This window comes from Meriones unguiculatus, chromosome 20, assembly GCF_030254825.1.
Source record: "Meriones unguiculatus strain TT.TT164.6M chromosome 20, Bangor_MerUng_6.1, whole genome shotgun sequence".
NCBI classification, from domain to species: Eukaryota; Metazoa; Chordata; class Mammalia; order Rodentia; family Muridae; genus Meriones; species Meriones unguiculatus.
The window spans coordinates 47,918,578-47,937,190 of NC_083367.1; the positions used below are offsets into that span (position 1 = coordinate 47,918,578).

General features: G+C 47.9%; 1 protein-coding gene across 4 annotated transcripts; it reads right to left on the reverse strand.

Moving 5' to 3' along the window:
- Positions 1 to 4,155: 4,155 nt before the first annotated feature.
- Positions 4,156 to 17,828, reverse strand: Mtres1 (mitochondrial transcription rescue factor 1). Of its 4 annotated transcripts, none has more exons than XM_021636426.2 (4): positions 17,743 to 17,828; positions 11,944 to 12,425; positions 9,358 to 9,430; positions 4,156 to 4,422 (listed from the first exon to the last, which is right to left on the reverse strand). In XM_021636426.2, the coding sequence occupies exons 2-4, from the start codon at positions 12,402 to 12,404 to the stop codon at positions 4,249 to 4,251; spliced, it is 708 nt and encodes a 235-aa protein (XP_021492101.1). In that variant the 5' UTR covers positions 12,405 to 12,425; positions 17,743 to 17,828; the 3' UTR covers positions 4,156 to 4,248. The 4 variants fall into 4 exon arrangements, with proteins under 4 accessions (XP_021492101.1, XP_021492102.1, XP_060229548.1 ...); XM_021636427.2 differs by lacking the exon at positions 17,743 to 17,828 and adding an exon at positions 17,543 to 17,681; XM_060373565.1 differs by lacking the exon at positions 17,743 to 17,828 and adding an exon at positions 17,074 to 17,308.
- Between the last annotated feature and the right edge of the window lie 785 nt (positions 17,829 to 18,613).

An 18,613-nucleotide genomic window follows, 5' to 3' on the forward strand; every position in this document is an offset into this window, starting at 1 on the left:
TTCAACTGAAATGTCTTTTCGTTTCTTGAAAAATAGGTTTTCCAGCATTGTGATGCATGTTTTTAATCCCAGCAGAGATTCTAATCCTCCCAGTTGGAAGGCAGAGGCAGATGGATCTTTGTGAGTTCGAGGCTGGCTTTGTCCACATAGCAAGCTCCAGTCCATTTACAGCTCAGGACTTTATAATAATGAAATCCTGTCTCACAAGAACAAACAATAGTAGAGGCTGGAGAGATGACTCAGTGGTTTAGAGCACTGGCTGCTCTTTCATAGTACCCAGTTTTGATTCCCAGCACCCACACGGCAGCTCACAATTCGTGACCCCAGATCCAAAAGATCTGACATCCTCACAAGACATACAGGCAAAACATCAATGCACATGAAATCAAACAAACAAACAAACAAAAAACCCACTCATAAGTGGAAAAGTGAAATAAAATAAACCAAACAATTACCTCTCTAGCTTAAATGACTGGGTTTTAGTTGACATCCTGCTTCTGGGATTGTCATAATGGTAAAAGGATCTTAAACCATTCATCCTTTGAACACAGCAAATGTATACAGAAGCACTGTCCCAAGAAAGCAGGATTTATTTACTTAACTATTTAGGTTTTGTTTTGTTTGGCCATGTCACCCATGATACCCCCAAACTCTTTATCCTCCTGCTTCTAAAGCATGTACCAACATATGCAACCAAACAATATATTTAAAATAGTTTTTCCACCTGGACAAGGTGGTGCATACCTTTAATCCCAGCACTCAGGGAGGCAGAGGCAGGCAGTTTGTCTGGCCTATAAAGTGAGTCCAGGACAGCCAAGTCTACACAGAGAAACCCTGTCTCAAAAAATAAAAAAAGAAAGAAAGAGAGAGAGAGAGAAAGGAAGAAAGAAAGAAAGAAAAGAAATACAGAACAGGGGTTTCCTACCTCAGCACTGCTCTTGGACCATCTTTTGCTGTTGGGTTTGCTTGGACATTTTGGGATGTCTCCTTTCTTCCCATTTCTAGCAGCCTGTCCACTATTAAGTATTTAAGTCCATAACTTAAAATACCAGTTATTGCAAAAATGCCTCCCTGGGCGGGGGGAGGGAGGGGAGTGGGCAAGTCTCCTCTAGCTGAGAACCACTGCATATGTCCAGAGGTTGTTTTTGATCAAGTCATTATGTTGGTCACATTGGGGGTGCCTTGGCAGGACCACATTAAAAGGCAGATGCTGATGTCATTCAGCTTCAGTAATGAGTGGGTTGCTCTTAAGTTTCTGCTAGTTTTCATGAATATGTTCCAGTCCCTAGCACCGCAGGTAACTCTTGGGAGATCAGTCTTTTGCCACACGCTATGAACAAACTAACATTCTCTGTGATCGGATGTCTTGTTTTTTTTTAAGTTATTTTATTTTTAACTATGTGTCTTTGTATGGGGAATCTAGTGCCCACAGTGATACTAGATTTTACTGGAGCTGGAGTTACAGGCAGTTTTGAGCCATCTAATAAGGATGCTGGGAGCTGAATTTAGGTCCTCCTTGAGAGTACATCAGGTTTTTAACCACTGAGCTGTCTCTCTGGCCCTGAGTTTGATTTTTGTTTTGTTTTGTTTCAGGATAGGGTCTCACTATGTAGCTTTGGCTGTTCTGGAACTCACTATGTAGACCAGGCTGGCCTTGATCCACCTACCTCTGCCTCCTGAGTGCTGGGATTATAAGCATAAACCACTAGGCCCAGCCCTCAGTTTTCTTTTTAAAATAGGTAGGGGATGGATTTGACCCGCTAAGCAGTTAAGTGAGGTGTGAATTACTAATGGCCTTTCACATGGTCCTCTCCATGCCAGCTATACTGGGGCCTTAAAAACAAACAAACAAGCTGAAGGCTTTTCCTGTTTTGACTTTGTCCTGCGATGCAGAAGTAAGGTAAAGCTATGGTCACAGCTCACCTGGATCATGTGACTTCACTATCCAAGGCTTCTCAAGTGCAAAGAGAAGCTGAGGAAGAGGGAAGAGATGGACGGGAGGAGCCGAAGTATGGACATATAACTAAATTATAACTTGTTGCTACCTCACATGGGAATTAAACATACTGTGTTTTTACTGATGACTCAGAAGAGCCAAAATAACAAGTGATGAAAACAGAAATTCTATGTTGTATTTTTACACAGTGTTTATTATTTCTTTTAGAGTTTAAGTTTTTCAAACATGTTAATTTAAAACAAAACCCAAAACATATTTTTGAGACAAGGTCTTTTTTTGGGTAGCCCTGGCTTGCCTTGAACTCACACAAAACCAGCTTCCTTTGACTCCCAAGATTGGAATTATATTTATGCAAAAACCACCTAGGCATCTCTCTGTCCCTTGAGAGCTTAAATTTTCAAATTAAGCTCAATATTCCTGGATTCTCCAAAACAAGGTGGTGAAAAAGTTTAGACTCCTGGACCCCAATTTAACTGCTTTGGGTTCTAGCTCTCTTCACACCCAGACTACCCCCGTCTCAGGAAGTTGTGGAGGGCAAACAAGGGCCCACCCAGCATGCACCAGCCCGTGTGCACACACATACAACATGTGCTCTGCATGTGTGCTCAGTTCTTTAAGTAGGGTTAGTCCTTTGTGTAACACTTTCATGAGAGCCAGAACAGCTGTTCTTTGATGAAACCCGTGTTATTTCCTATTTCTGCCTGAAACTAAACCATTTTATTTTCTTGAGCAAGGAGTTAAAATGTTTTCTGTAAGGGGTCAGACAGCAAACACTTTAGACTTCCTAGGTCATAGAAACTGTCTTACATGTGTGTATGTAGATATACAAGTATGTACACACATAGACATATGAAAGAACATTGAGAACAATTTTAAGCTAAAAATTGTATTTTACACGTGTTTATCTGCATGTATGTCTGTGAACCACATACATGTCTGGTACCCACAGTCCTAGGGTCATTAAGTCCCCTAGGACTGCAGTTGTTTTGAGCCCCCATGTGGGTGCTGGGAATTCCCTGAGTCCTTTGCAAGAGCAGCCAGAGTTCCGAACATTAAAGTGTTAAAACCGTTGTTAGCTTGAGGGCTATTAAGAAATCAACCTCTGGCTACCTTGGTTTATCTAGCAGCCCTAAGAAATCATTCCAAATGGATTCTAAGAAGCCCACTTGGGATTAGGGGACCAACTTCACTTTCTGGACTGCAGAAGGCAAACCAAAAAGAATCAAGACTAGGGTTTAACAAGACAAATGCTAGAAGGTTCTCCCAAAGATTATCTTGTCATTATCTGAAAGGCAATTTTTAACTCTGCTGGCTTTGGCTATAAGAAGCCTGAATGTGAGAAACTCAAGTCCCCAGACTGGGGAAATATTTCAATGTACACTAAGCAACCAGGCATGGTGTTAAATGTCTGCTCTATAATTGTCACTCTTGAGAGAAGTAGGAGGATCAGCAATTTGAGGCCAGCCTGGGCTATCTGGGTACTCAGGAAAGCAAGCCAGCCAGGTGTGATCTGTAATCCTAGAGGTCAGAAGGCAGGGACAGGTGGATCTTGGCGATTTTAAGGCTATTGAGGCTTACACATGAAGACCCTGTGTGGTGCCTGAATAGGTTTAATCCCTATAGACTCCTGTGATTGAGTACTTGGTCATAGGGCGTGTCACTATTAGAAGGCTTAGCCTCGTTGGAGGAAGTGTGTCACTGCATGTCAGTGTTGGGGGGGGAGGGAGGGGGCTTGAGATTTCCTATGCTCAAGCTCTGCCCAGTGTGGCCGACAGTCTTCTGCTGTCGAGATGTAGAACTCTCGGCTCCTTCTCCCTCAGCTCGTCTGCCTGCACGCTGTCATGCTTCCATCATAACGGACTAAACCTCGGACACTGTAAGCCAGCCACAATTACGTGTTTTCCTTTATGAGAGTTTCCATGGTCGTGGTGTCTCTTCACAGCAACCTAACTAACTAAAACACAGCGTCTAACAAGATAAATACCAACAACAAATGACGACAAACCCAAAGCCAGTTTATTTTACAGCGACTCCTGAGGCAGTTACTGTGGGAAATGCAGTACCGTCCTCTGGCCTGGGCTCCTCCGGCAGTGGTCTGCACAGGACAAGGGGGCTCTCAGGAAGCCAGGCCTGAGGGAGCCCAGCCCAGCCAAGGAGGAAAACCCACAGATCCCGGCGGTCACAAAACGCTCCAGTGATTCCACAAATGACACGAGAACTTTATTTCAGTAAGAATGTCTTTTTATGCTGCCCCATGACAACCAGGAGGCAGCCTGTGGGTAGAAGCCAGTTTATTTAGTCTTCTTTGGCAGCTTCAAGCTCTTCCACCGTCGCAACACCACTCGGTACTTGTTGCTTTCCGTCTTCTCTTCATAGACGGCTTTCAGGAGGATGCGCATTGCCACCTCTGTTCCTGTCTCTTTGCTCTCTCCTACGATGAGATCCAGTGTATCTCCCACCTTCACCTGAGAATGAAGGAAAACAACCTTTACTCCATCTGGGAAGCCTTGGCCAATTCATACAGCCCTGCTTTGTTTTAATGTGGTAGCTGCCACACAGGAAGAGCGAGAGAGAAGAGCCCTGACTCCTTTGAAACTGGCACTAGTTCTGGGTCACACTGCAGCGTGGGCACATAGGAGGCAGCCACAAGCACAGGGGCTTGATGCCAGCCAGTAGCTTCCTCTGACAGAGATTACTGGCCTGCCTAGGGATGACCTAGGTTGGGAAGGTCATCAGTCAGGGAACCGAAGGAGTATCAGAACGAACCTGTCTGCCTGGGGAACATTGGTAAAACACAGAAAAGCCGTAGCAAGGATGTGCAAAAGGAAGTACTAGATGCACCAGGAAGAAAATTGGCCCTGATATTTAACCCAGATGACCTACCTAAAATGGGATGGGACAAGGAGCAAGGGTTGGCTGCCCGTGAGAGAGACCTCAGCCCACAAGGATGGACAGCACGAAGAGGAAGCGTCACCGAGAGGGGCTGAGGCCAAACCAGTCTTACAGAGGACTTGTGGCTAGAGCTTGCTAACCCACACCCTGGAGCAGCTCTGCTTCGGCCAGGGCTCAGCGGCCAGGGCTGTCTGTGTGGGGTGCTTGGGGACCACCTGGCTGATACCTGGTCCAAGCAGCTCAGGACGCTAGAGAATATAGCCAAGAATTTTGCCTACACATATGTCTGTGCCCTAGGAATGCCTTAGAACTGGAGTTACAGGCAGCCATTAATTTTGGGGTGTGGGGCACAGGTGTGTGCCAAGGCCTGTGTGGAGGATAACTCTGTGGAAATGGTTCTCTCCCTCACATGCGGGTTCCAGGATACAGCTCAGGTTATCAGGAGTGGCAGCAAGCACTGCTGCCTCCTGTGCCATCTTCCCAGCCCCCAAATGTACTGAAGCTGGATATGACTGGTCATGCCCGTAACCCCAGCTGAGGCAGGATTGCTGCAAATTTTTAGTGAGATCATATTACACAAAGAGAAGGAGGAGGAAAAAGATGAATTCCAAGAAAGTACACGGGTGACTAGTTGGGAAAAGGAGGGGAGTCAGGGTGGGGTGGGGAATCAGGAGAGAGGATAAGGGGAGGTGAATATAATCAAAACACCATATGCACATGTGAAAATGCCATAATGAAATATTACTATGAATAATTAACGTGTGCCGATAAAAGATAAAAGTGTGTTTTCAAAGGAAGAAAGTCACAACATTTCTTCCCTCTAGGGCTCGAATGTTTCCTTGTGGCTCAGCTGACGCCGGGAAGTGAGTTTAGCACAGCGTCAATGCCCACGCTCCAGCTTCTCAGGCCACTGTGCTAGAGCAGGGCTACACAGCGCTGTGGACTCTGGGCCCTGCCTAGTTTGCAGAACACAGAAAAGCTTTGCTCAGTGGCAGGTGGGGAGCTGGGGACTGAGCAGCGGCACCAGGCAAGCCAGACCCCCAGGGCCTCTAGCTGGGCACCAGCTCCATGGAGCAGGCCGGGGAAGCAGGCATGCTTTATTTAGTCCCGTCCAAGGCCTGGTCCTCTCAGACACAAAGCAAAACTGCCTGGGATTAGTGGCTGTTTCAAATATCTACATTTCAAATCTCCCCTTAGCTGCAGTTTCTATGGCTACCAGGCCTCCTAGTAACCAGGCAGCCGAGTGTTAATACTGGCCTCTGCCTTTGCTGACCCTCAGGAGAAATCTGGAAAGCAGCCGACAACACCCAAGGCAGAATGAAGCTCAGCAATTAGGCTGTAGTTAACAATATCTCAAAGCAGGGGAAGAAAAACAGGCTTCTGGAGTTTGCAAATGAGGCCCCAGTACGGGGGTGTTCGGAGGTAATGCAGCAGGGAGGGCAGCCCATCTTCAGCCAAGGCAGCAGAGGGTGGAGACGGGCACATCTGCAGCACGGGCTTCCGTGCAGTTCCCTGAATGATGGCTGACAGGTCCTTCCGCACCTGCCAGAGCAAGTGCAGAGCTCCCTGGCCTTGAGCAACAACTGAGACAAGAATGGAGGCCCCTTCCCTCCTGGCTGTCCATGCAGGCAGCAGCAATGGGCTGCCTGATGCCCAGAGGCAAGGACTGAAAGAGTCTCAGTGTTCACCAGGGCACAGATTGATGCTCCACATCCCAAGGCAGCAACGAGGCAGCTCAGACCCCGCCCTCAGAGACTCTGCCCTCTCAGGCTTCTCCAACATGAAAGGACAAGAAAACCGCCCTTCAAAACTCTGCCTCTTCATTAACTCCTCAGTGCTAATGGGTTATGTTTCTAAGCACCAGCCTTAGGTTTTAAGCACTGACCACCCCCCTCCAAAAAAAAGGTACCATGTGTCCTAGGATGGCCTCAAACTCTCTCTGCACAGGGGAGTGACCTTGAACTTCTGACCCTTCTGCCTGCTTGGGGGTCAAAGTTTCTGTGATGACAAGGGGCTGAGGCCACGGCTTCTTTTACATACCGGGCAAGTACTCTAGCACCTTAGCAATGTCCCTAGTCCGGCTTTCATATTTTTAATTAAAGATTCCTTATTTCTTCTTTATTGAGTTTTGTTAAGTGATAATCTCATGGTTAAAAAACATGGTAGACCATCCTTTAATCCCATCATTCAGGAGGCAGAGGCAGGTAGATCTGAGTTTAGGCCAGCTTGGTCTACAGAAGGCGTTCCTGTCCAGCTAGGGCTACATAGTAAGACCCTGTCTCAAACAAACCAAAATTCATTGTCTACATCTCAGAGGGAGGGTGAGATGACTCAGCACTTGCAGCAATGCCTGATGACCTGGATGCCTGAAATCAATATGGAGGGAGGAAAGAACCCATTCCTTCAAATTGTCCTTTAACCTCCACATCCACGCATTATGTGACATAATGCCCCACATTCCCCATCCCCAACTAAATGCATTTTTTTAAAGCCAGAAAATAAAAGGCATGAAGAGAATTAACAGAGAACTGGAGCTGGTTGGTGGTGGCGCACACCTTTATTCCCAGCACTCAGGAGGCAGAGGCAGGCAGATCTGCAAGTTTGGGGCCAGCCTGTTCTACAGAGTGAGTTCCAGGACAGCCAGGGCTACACACAGAGAAACCTTGTGTGTGGGGTGGGTGGGTGTGGAAACCAAAACAACAATGACAAGAACAGGAGAGCTGGAGAGCTGGTTCAGCAGCTAGCAGCACGTGTTGCTCTTGCAGGGGCTTGGGTTTGCTTCCCAGCACTCACGCAGTGGCTCCCAGCCACCTGTAATTCCAGTTCTGGGAGACCCAATACCCTCGGTCTGGCCCCCTGGGCACCAGGCACAGACATTGTGCACAGACCTGTATGCAGGCAAAAACTCATATACATAAATTAAAAAAAATTCAAAATATAAAAGGCATGAAGAGCAGCGGGGCCGTGGTGCACGCCTCTAATCCCAGCACTCAGAGGAGACAGAGGCAGGCAGATCTCTGTGAGTTCAAGGCCGGCCTGGTCTACAAAGTCCAGGACAACCAAGGCTATACTGAGAAACCCTGTCTCAAAGAAACAAAACAAAAACTCAAAACAAAAAAAGAAAAATACCAAACAAGCAAGCAAACAAAAAACAACCAAACAAAAAGGCATGAAGAAAATTAATAGAGGGGCTGGAGAGGTGGCTCCGCAGTTCAGAGCATTTGTTGCTCTGGCTGAGGAACCTGGTTTGTTCCCAGCAAGCACTGGCCCACAACCACTCCCAACTCTAGTACCAGGGATCTTCCGACTGCATATGGTGCACACAGCAGAATACTCACACTCATAGTATTAATCTTCGTTGCAATACTAAAATAGATTTAAAACTGAATATAGCCCACAATAATCTAAGAAATAAAGACAAATAATATTTAATTCAGAATATATGTGGCAGATACAAGCATGTGCATATATTGTTAGTTTTGTTGACAGGCAGTCTTGGCTAGCCTGGAACTAGACAAGCAGACTTGGCTGGCTGAGTCTGTGCCAGTCTTCCTGACTCTGCTTCCATGGTATGTGTGTGCCTCTGCATACATATATGCATATGCTATTTTGGAGACAGGGTCTCATGTAGCCCAGTCTGGCCCAGCACTCCTGAGTCCCCTTTCTTCATTTCCCTTGTGCTGGTTTACATATGTGCACAAAGAGTACTTTTCAACATATAAGCATGAGAGAGACAGAGAGACAGACTTGTAGTTGCAAAGCAGGTATTGGAAGTACATTCTCTTACGAATCGGGGCTTTTGTTTAGTTGGCTTGGTTTTTTTTGAGATAAGGTCTCACTGTGTGGCCCTGGCTAACCTCATGATGTTCTGGCCCCAGCCTTACCAGCTCTGTGATGACAAGAACGCAACATCGCTCCTGGCTGGACTTTTTAGTTTAGTAGTGCTGATATGGAGTTGTCAGAAAATATGGAACAAGATGCCAGGTGTGGTGATACACTGCTGTGATCCCAGCACTCAGGAAGCAGAGGCAGGCAGATCTTTGTGATTTTGAGGCCAGCCTGGTCTACAGAGTGAGTCCAGGACTGCCAAAGCTACACAGAGAAACCCTGTCTCAAGAAAAAAAAAAAAAAAAAGAAAATACAGACCATCTTTTTGCCTATCACGAAGCAGAGTCCCAGCAAGAACCTGTGCCGAAGTGAACAGAATTAAACGCCTGCTCAGTCAAGCTTTGTCATCTACCTGCCATGACTCCACTGGAGCTAACGTTGATCCACTAGAAACCTGAGTGAGGGTGGCTGCCACTCCTGAGGGCGGCTGGTTCCAAAGTTTCCTTACTCATAAGGTCAGGAAGGCTGAGAAGAGACAGTGGCCCATAAATGAGTCCCACCGGCATGAGCAGGCCTGAAGAGGACCTTAGAGAAGGCGTGAAGGCCCACGGGGGAGCTGGGGCAGCGCTGACTAGCAGAGCAACAGACATGTGGCTGTCATTACAGGCTGAAGGGCTCACCGTTCTGCTTTTCTTCCATAATTTCTCCCCATTCAGTCTGAGTTCACCTTTGTAGAATGCGTCTTCTATTTTGCTATTAAAAAAGAAAAAAAAAAAGACTTGAAATGTAAATGCACTAAACAATTATACAGCTTTGAGCAAGAGTGGCTGATAGCATCTACTCATTCAGTGAGTACCCAAAACAAAAACAAAAACAAAACAACCAGACAACCCTGCACTTTGAGGGAAAGTTTTGAGACACAGAGTGAAAGTGGCTGTTGCCTATAGTATCTCAACCAGGGAGACCAAAGGGCATCTCAGAGTCCAAAAGGCTGGCAGCTGCTCAGGATGGGGTTTAGAAGCACCTGCATGGCTGTAGCTAAGGCAGTTACAATGGTGAGAATGAGTGGGAGCTTCCTGCCCCTCAGCTACCTGCTCTGCACTGAGTAAAAGCAGGCGCAGCACACGTGGAGAGGCCGTTAAGGAATGGCCTGTGTGCACTGAGGGTGGAGTAATTCCACTCTGACAGTGTTCGCCTCTGACTTTAAACCCCTTGGGACCAGACCTGAGCTCCACACAGACGCGACCCTTTCCTTCCAATGACGGAGTGCAGATGACTGACGTTGGGCTCGGTTTAGTAAAGGCAGCAGCGATGACTCTGGGACAGACAGGAGGCCCTAGAGGAGTTGGCCAGATGAGGCAACAACCAGCAATCTTGATCAGGATGCTGGAAGAAGGGCCTACAGTCTTTTATGTTCCATGGATGTAAACAAATTAAAATACACAATTAACTATGTCATAAAGATAAAAATCACATAAGAAAACCTCACTGAATTTTTCTAACACAGCTCAATGATTTTATTTTTTTGTCTTTCCAGACAGGGATTCTCTGTATGAGGTCCACCTGCCTCTGTTCCCTTCTTACTCTGTACACATACCATCAATGACTGCTAAAAGAACGAGCAGGCATTAAGTCACTACCAGAACACAACATCTAGCAGAGAGAACGGAGAACGCATGCACTAAAGAAGTCTCAAAACTCACTCTCGGACTTCTGTGCCCTGCGTGTGACAGTTCGTAACTGCTTAAACACAGGGCCTGCTCCACCAGGCCAGTTATACTGCTCTGCGCCGGCCTCGATGCCACTTCTCACACCTGCAATCCCAGCACTTGGGAGGCTGATGTAGGAGGATTTCAGTGAACTTGAGGCCAGCATGGGCTATAGAGTGATAATGTGGCCATAAAAGGTAAAACAGGGGCTCTGAGATGAAACCCACAAAGCTGCCAGGACATAACCAACTCCACAAAGCCGTCTTCTGAGTCTCTGCTTGTCATGCACAGACACTTAATACATTTTTAAAAAGGAACCAAAAAACAAAAGAAAACAAAACTCAAAACAAGAACTAGCCATTACCTTCTACAGTAGCTTCCCAGCCCTGTTTTACAGCAGGGGAGACAGCATTTTGGTGACATGCATAAGGTCACTTACTAGTAGTCTGAAATGCTACTGGTTTGGCCTAAGAACTCCCATTTTGTTTCTTGAGACAACCCCTCAAAATGAAGCTTAGGTTGCTTCTAACTCAGTCTCCTGACTCAGCCTCGAGGGTGCTTGGATAGCAGACATGTACAGCACTTAAGCTCAAGAACGCGGGAATGCATCCCACCGCGAGTTTGTGGAGGGCAAAGAGCAATCTCAGGAACCACTTCTCTCCTGCTCCCTTCTGAGATCAGAGGCTAGCACTCAGGTTGGCATGGCTACATGCCAGCACCTTTCCCCACTGAGCCACCCAGAACCTGCATTATTTTTAATTGTTGTGTGTGTATATGTGTATGACTGAATGGCCATGGCACATGCGAACCATAGCACGTGTGTCCGTGGACAATTTATGGGGGTCAGTTCTTTCCTTACACTCTGTGGCTCTCCGGGAACTGAACTCAGGCCGTCAGGCTTGATGACAAGTGCTCCTACCTCCTGAGCTAACATGCTAGTCCCAGAACCCGTGGTTTGGTTTGTTTTTTTCCTCCTGAGACAGGGTTTCTTTGTGTTGCCTGTCCTGGAACAAGTTCTGGAGACCAGGCTGGCCTTGACCTCAGAGATCCACCTGCCTCTGCCTCAAAAGTGCTGGGATTAAAGGCGTGCCACCACTGCTAGACTGGAGCCTTTGTTCACCTATTTCTCTTATTGATTCTGGCATGTGCTTTCTCATATCACAGTATACAGAATATTCCAGGTTTTTTTGTTTTTTGTTTTTTTTTTTTTTGGTAGCTATGTATCTCTAATACAACAACTTCTTTCTCTTTAAGAGGTTGTTCTTAGAGATAGAGGCATGGCTCGGTGGTAGAGCACTCGCCTGCCATGTACAAGGCTCTGGGTTTGGTGCCCAGCACTGTGGAGAAAAAGCAGAAATGAGTCATTAAAGCCAATGACTCACAGCACACCAACCGTGTGACGGGACCAAGGATAGGATTTAAGGGCAAGCTCCCAGCTTTCTCGTCTGTAAAGTGACGTTCCTTGGATAGGTTAGCTGTCCCCGCACCAGAGGCTGAGTGGCTCGTAACGCACCGTTACACTAAGCAGACTCCCAGGGAGGTGCGCCCCATACTTACTTTCTCCCGACATCCAGGCCCGACTTCAGGATGACATCGTAACGGAAAGACTGTACGACTTTCTCCAGGTCTTTGTAGTCCTTGACCACCCCGGGCTCCTCCTCAAGCTCCTCTTCCTGCTCGCTCCTCTCGGGGTCTTCATCGGAGTCCTCGTCATCGGCAGCTTTTTGCAGAGTCTTTTTAGTGGATTTCTTGGAGCTTATATTGCTTTTGAGTCGTATGGAAAATGGAAAAATATACTCTGGAGATACTAACAGCCCTGGGAGTCGCAGAGAGAAAATGTTACGGAAAAGTGTTTTATAATTTGATGGGCTTAGCTTGGTACTAGAGAAATATAAGTATCGATTCCAGGAAGCACAGAGCTTGTGTGAGGATGTCCCGTGAAGCACGCCCCATAGTCCGATCCAGGCATCTGGCTTTCTGAGAGCACCCGTGAGCGCTCTGACAGCAGACGCAGCCATGCTGCCCACGACCGGCAACACCTGCAACGGGAAGCGGCTGAGTGTTATGTCACGGGGCAAGCGCTGCACATGGTGCTTGGCAGAGGAGTATCAGCACTGCATCCCCACTGCCCGGTGCCAGGCTCAGGGGCCCCGCCGCCTTCTTTAATCTTTTGTTTTGTTTCTCTGTGTGGCTTGGCTGTCCTAGACTCACTTTGTACAACAGGCTGGCCTTGAACTCACAGAGATCCACCTGCCTCTGCCTCCCTGAGTGCTGGCATCACAGGCAGCACCACCCACCACAACCGGCTCATTTCTTTTATTTCAAGGTTACACTTTAGGACTGATTTCTTTGATAATCAACCTCATGATTTTCCTTCCTAATTAACATTCCAAAGCTGAAAGCAACTGTCTGTACAGCTCACAGAAAACTTACAGAAGCCACTATTTCCAATCTGCGGTTAAGGTTTGGAAGAATAAGCTACCAGCACAGGCTCAAGTCTAATTCCACCATTCTTGGAATCCCACCTTAAATCCTAAATGACAAGAGGTCATTTCACAGCTCATGGGCTTTTGTCTTTTTATGTACAGCTGAAGAAACAAGGAAGCAGGACCAGTTGGGTTTCGTTTTTTGAAAATTTCTTTTCCTAGCTCTATTTATGAGTATAAGTGTGTTGTCTGTGTGTCTGTGTGTGTGCCCGATCCCTCAGGAGTCAGTAGCGGGTGTCAGATTGCCCTGGAACTGGAGTTACAGATGGCTGTTAACTACCATGTACATGCTGGGACCCCAACCCTGGTCCTCTGCAGGATCAAAGTGTTCTTTAATGCTGAGCCAACACTTTGGCCCCATCAATAAAAGAAAAATAGAGAAAAGGATTAAAAATGAAAAAGATATTATGTTATGTATACGTCTGTTTTGCTTGCATGTGTGTCTGTTCCAAGTGCATGCCTGCCTCCTGTGGCAGTCAGACGACTGTTACATCCCTGGACCTGGAATTGACATGACTGTAAGCCAGCATGTGGGTGCTGGGGATTGAACCCAGACTCTGTAAGATCAACAATGCTCTTTTTCTCTCTCTTTTCAGTTTTTTTTTTTTTTTTTTTCCAGACAGGGTTTCTCTATGTACCAGACCAGGCTGGTTTTGAACTCACCGAGATCCTCCTGTCTTTCAAGTGCTGAGATAAAGGCATGGCCACCACACCTGGCTCTTGTTTTGGTGTTGGAAACAGGGCCTCAGACTGCAGCCCAGGCTCGGCTGGAATTCACTACGTAGGGCAGATTTGCCTCCAGCTGATGAGTGACCCTCTCGCCCCAGCTGCCAAGTGGTCAGAGTACAGGCATGCCGCCATGATGGGCAAGAAGCTCTATTTCAGCGTATTCCAGTTTACTAGAGACCTAACTTTAATTTTATAGAATTAGGAAAAAGAAAGAAAATGGGGCATATCCATGCTGGGATGTGGTCCAGGTGTAGATTGTTTCCCTAGCATTGCAGGATAACGGAAAAGAAAACAGCGTATGTTAGCTCTAGATGCTGTAGTCACCGGTCTGTAAGCAGAAGGCTTAAAGGGCATGGGAGTGGGATGAACTGCCACTTCAACTTAGAAGACAGACCAACAGCGCCTGGGCCAGGGAGAGGGAGGCAGTCTTGGTGTTAGTCCCTGGGGCTCCACATTCTTCACCCTAAGTTCTAGCTTCGGCCCAGGTGAGATGGCTCAGCAGTTAAGGGTACCACCAACTCAGAGTGCTGGGATCACAGGCATGCGCCACTGAGCCCAGCTCCCATGGTCCCTCTTTGAGATAAGATTTCATGTACTCCAGACTGCTTCAAACTCACCATGTAGTAAAGGCTTCCCTTGAATCTTATTTTTGCCCCTTTGAACTTCTTTCTGCACCAGCCTCTAAAGTACTGGAATTACAGGCATGGATTGCTACACTTGGCTTCTGTGGTTTTAAATCCTTCCAAATTCCAGACTTGTGCACCTGTGCACTTAGCACAGAGGACTGCTGACCTGCTGCCAAGCTTGCGCTGACCGTGTCTGCAATCTTGAGTTCCCCACACCCCCTCCCCAAACCCAGGAGTGACTCGCTGTATTAAAACTGTAATCTGACTCTCACGCCAACACCTAACCGTTCTCTCAGAAGCCTGCCCTGAGCTGTTGTGGAGGAATTACATGCTTCGTTGGTGGCACCACTCAAACTTGTAGATAGCACCGCGGCTGGCTTTCTTCACTTTACCCGTGTCTCTCCCCTTTCCTTGCTTTGCTTCACACACCCAGCCTATAACAAACCACAGCCACAGGTATGGCTGTGTGCCGAGGTCTAGGTATCTCTGTAAATCAACAGACACAATGTCCAACTAAATGTCACACAACCACACGAGTGACTAAAAGGCACCTCACAGGTAGCCCAGAACAAACCCCTGATCTCAAACCTGCTCCACCAGGAGCCTTCTTTATCTCAGTTACTGTAACAGCATCTGTGCTTTAAAACAGAAGCAAGTGGTCTTTCTCTTTCTTTCTTTCTTTCTTCCTTCCTTCCTTCCTTCCTTCCTTCCTTCCTTCCTTTCCTTCCTTCCTTTCCTCCCTCCCTCCCTTTCTTAATTCACAACATTCTTGCCTGAGGCTCCCACATGCTGGGATTAGAAGTCCTTCTTCTAATGAGTTTTCCCCTCATGGCTACACTCTCAGGTACACTGGCCTCGAATTCTCTAGACTGGCCTCCTCAAACTCTCCAGACTGGCCTCAGATTCTCTAGACTGGCCTCGAATTCTTCTGCTGGCACCTCCCAAGTGCTGTTCACTGTGGAGTGCAGGTGTCTACTCCTGGACAGTTTGTTTATTTGTGTCAATTACTATTGTATACGTGTATATGACGTGTAGAAGTCAGGGTGAGCACGCCATAACATGCATGTGGAGGGCAGATGACAGCCTTCAGGAGTCAGGACTCTCCTTCCACCTTACTTTTGAGTCTCTCTGTCTCTTTCTCTCTCTCTCCCCTCCCTTGTTTCTGCTACATTGTATATTAAGGCTAATTCCTCTTGTCTCTGTCTCTCATCTTGGCAACAGAGTACTAGGATTACAGATACACACCACAAATCTGGCCTTTCTGCAGGGTTTCAGGGAATGAATACGGGTCTTAAGGCTCGGCACAATTAAAGTTGAGGCTAGCATGAACCATAAGGCAAGACTGTCTACAAAATCAACCCCTCCAAAGCACTCAAAAGGAAAGACCTCTTCTGGGCCTGGACACCTGCCTGGACCACAGTGTGTTCAAGGTCAGCCTGGGTAACCTAATGAGAGCCTGTCTCCAAATTAAGAGAGTTAAGGGAAGTGTTATTGTAAACCTCCTCAAAAAGCCCATGGCTGGGATGGTCTTATTGTTTTGCTACATGGGTAAGGTGTCAAGCTGCCTTCTAAATCACTTATACCCAGAAATTATTCAGAAAATTTTTTTTTGTAGTGAGCATCAGTTAAGGAAGAAACTGTTAAAGTATAAGATTAAGTGCCTGTTATCTGCTCAGCCCTAAATGAGACATTTACACCACACCCCCTCATACCAAACCAACCCTAAACCAACCCTAAACAAGGATAAACATCTGTCTTACTCCCTCAGCCTCAGCCTCAGCTCCTGCTACACCGACTGCCGTCCTCATGCTCCTCACACACTAGGGACTATTTTCAGCATGCTTTCCATGGCTACAACTGAATTACAGGGCTGGGGCAATTTATAAAGAATAGAGGTTTTATTGACCTCATGGCTCTACAGTCTGGGAAACTCAAGTATTCCCCCTACTCAAAAAAAAAAAAAAAAAAAAACAAAACAAAATGAAATAAAACAACAACAACAAAAAAAAACCCAACCCTTCTTTTCCTTTGGCACACTTTAGAAACAGACATCTGCTGAAAGGCCTTATTACATCACAAGGTGGAAGGTTTCCTGGGAAGAAAGGGTAAGCATGCCAGGTTGAGCTTGTTTTCACAACAAAGCCACATACTCCCTTAATAACCACTAATCCCGGGACAGGTCTGTCCATTCAAGGAAGAACCTTCATGACCCAGCTCCTCCTAACGGTACTGCACCAAATTCCCAACAGGTGACACTTGGCGGACACATTCTGTCCAACCAGGGACTTCGTTCCAGTTGGGCCTAGAACTCTCTCACCTCGGTATCTGCGGGGGAACTCATTTTCAAGTCTAGACTCAACTATCTCCCCAGTGGGGATATTCCAGCGCCATGCCATTTTGCAAACCAATCCCTCTTACTATACTCGTCCCGCTCGCTGAGCTCTTATCACAGGCTGCCCCATAATTTCCTGGACGTTGCTTGTCCGCATGTGCACATACCGGCTCAAGACTAGAATTCTTCTCCGTCCCTATTTTATTTTCTTTCACTTTACCTCAAGTACACGGTGCAGTGCCCGGTAATTAAATGAGAAACTTGTGGAAGCTGGAAACAGTGGTGCAAGCCTGTAATTTAAGCATCTGGGAAAGAGGCAGGAGCTCAGGAGTTCAAGGACAACCACTACAAAGTGAGTAGGATACCAGCCTATCGTATAGGGGATAGTCTTACAAACATACAAACAAACAAAGAAGGCAAGCTTGGAGGACCAGAGGGCTGCTGCCGGAGAATGAGCTCAGAAAAGCACAAAGTGTATCTGGACTGAGACTACATCTCCCAAAGTCTTACACACCTAAGTTTGGTCGTGACCTGGGCAGCAAGAGAGATACAGCTTTAGTGGGAAAGGAACCTGGCAAGAGTCCGTACAAGATCTCCTTGGCGGCAGTTTGCGCTAGAGAGGACTAGGAGAGAAAGCCCTTAAAGGCTCGTTCCGGGTGAGATTCTGCTAACGAAGGCCAAGACTTCCGGGAGAGCAGCGTACAAAGGCAACGCTGCCCTTGACCGCACTACGCTGGGAGGAGCGGATCCGCGTCCCCCAGCTCGTCACGGCTCGTGAAGACCCGGGCCTGGCCTCCAGTGGGTGAGGTCTCCTGCAGCTACGAAACCCTTCCCTTCGGCGGTGTGACATGTAGGCTAAGGTCCCCTGGAGTTCCCCTGAGTTCCCCTGGAGCCCTCCCACCTCCCCAGGTCCCCCAAGGTCAAAGGAAACTGGACACTCCCACGCCGCCCGGCCTCGGGTGTGTGTGTGTGTCTGCGGCCACCTGCGGCCAAGCCCCGGGACGCACAGCCCGGGCCGGCTCGGTTCCCACGGTCCCGGGGTTCGCGAAGCGTCCCGAGGCGGGCCCGACGGACCCGCACGACGCGCTAGCAGATTCGGTCGGGGCGCCGCAGGGGGGAGGCCGGCCGCGGGCGCGGCGTCCGGCGAGGGGCCGGGCCGGCGGGCCAGTAGGGGCGCACTCACCTGCGCAGTCCGCCGGTCCCTCCCCGGACCCCGAGGACCGCAGGCGGGGGAGCCTCCTCCGCCCCTGACACGCCCCTTCCGCCCAAACCCACGCGGCAAGAGTGAATCCCGAGGCGTAAGCGAGCACGGTGGCCTCGTCACAGCGACCCCTGCTGGACGCGGTGCCTTGGACGACCGCGCTGTTGGAGATTGGGGGTGTGGAGATGTGGGGTGGGGAGTACTTGGGAGATGTAGGTCGGAAAGTCAGGGCTTCAAAGTTTTTCTTGGCTACAGGACTGTAAAGTTCGAGGCCAGGCTGAGCTACAAATAAATAAATATAAATAGGAATAAAACACCTCAAGCTGGAGTGTTCCTATCGTTAGGGAAGTGGCGGCAGGATGATCAAGCTGCTAGACTTGCCTTGGCTACTACAAAGCAAGTTCGAGGCCAGCCTGGGTTACATGAAACCCTGTCTCAAAAAAATCAACCCCTGACCTCCCACAGAATCAACAAAGTCACACCTTTCTGCCCAGTTTTCTTGTGGTTCCAGAAGTGATTGGACAGGGGCAGGAGTCTAGAAGAATATGGCTTAGCGTGATCAGTGGATTCAGCCCTCCAGGAGGCAATGGAATACAGCCCAGAAACTAAAGTACAGTCTGTTTAACAAACGTTTAAGCATGTCTTCTTCTTCCTCCTCCTCTTCTTCCTCCTCCTCCTCCTCCGATTTAATTAATGTTGTGTGGATGAATGTTTTGCCTGCACGTATGTGTGTGCCCTGTGCCTAGCGCCTAATGAAGCCAGAAGAGGGCATTGGATCTCCTGGGACTGGAGCTACACGTGGTTGTGAGCCACCACGTGGGTGCTGGGAATGAAACCTGGCTCCTCTGGAAGA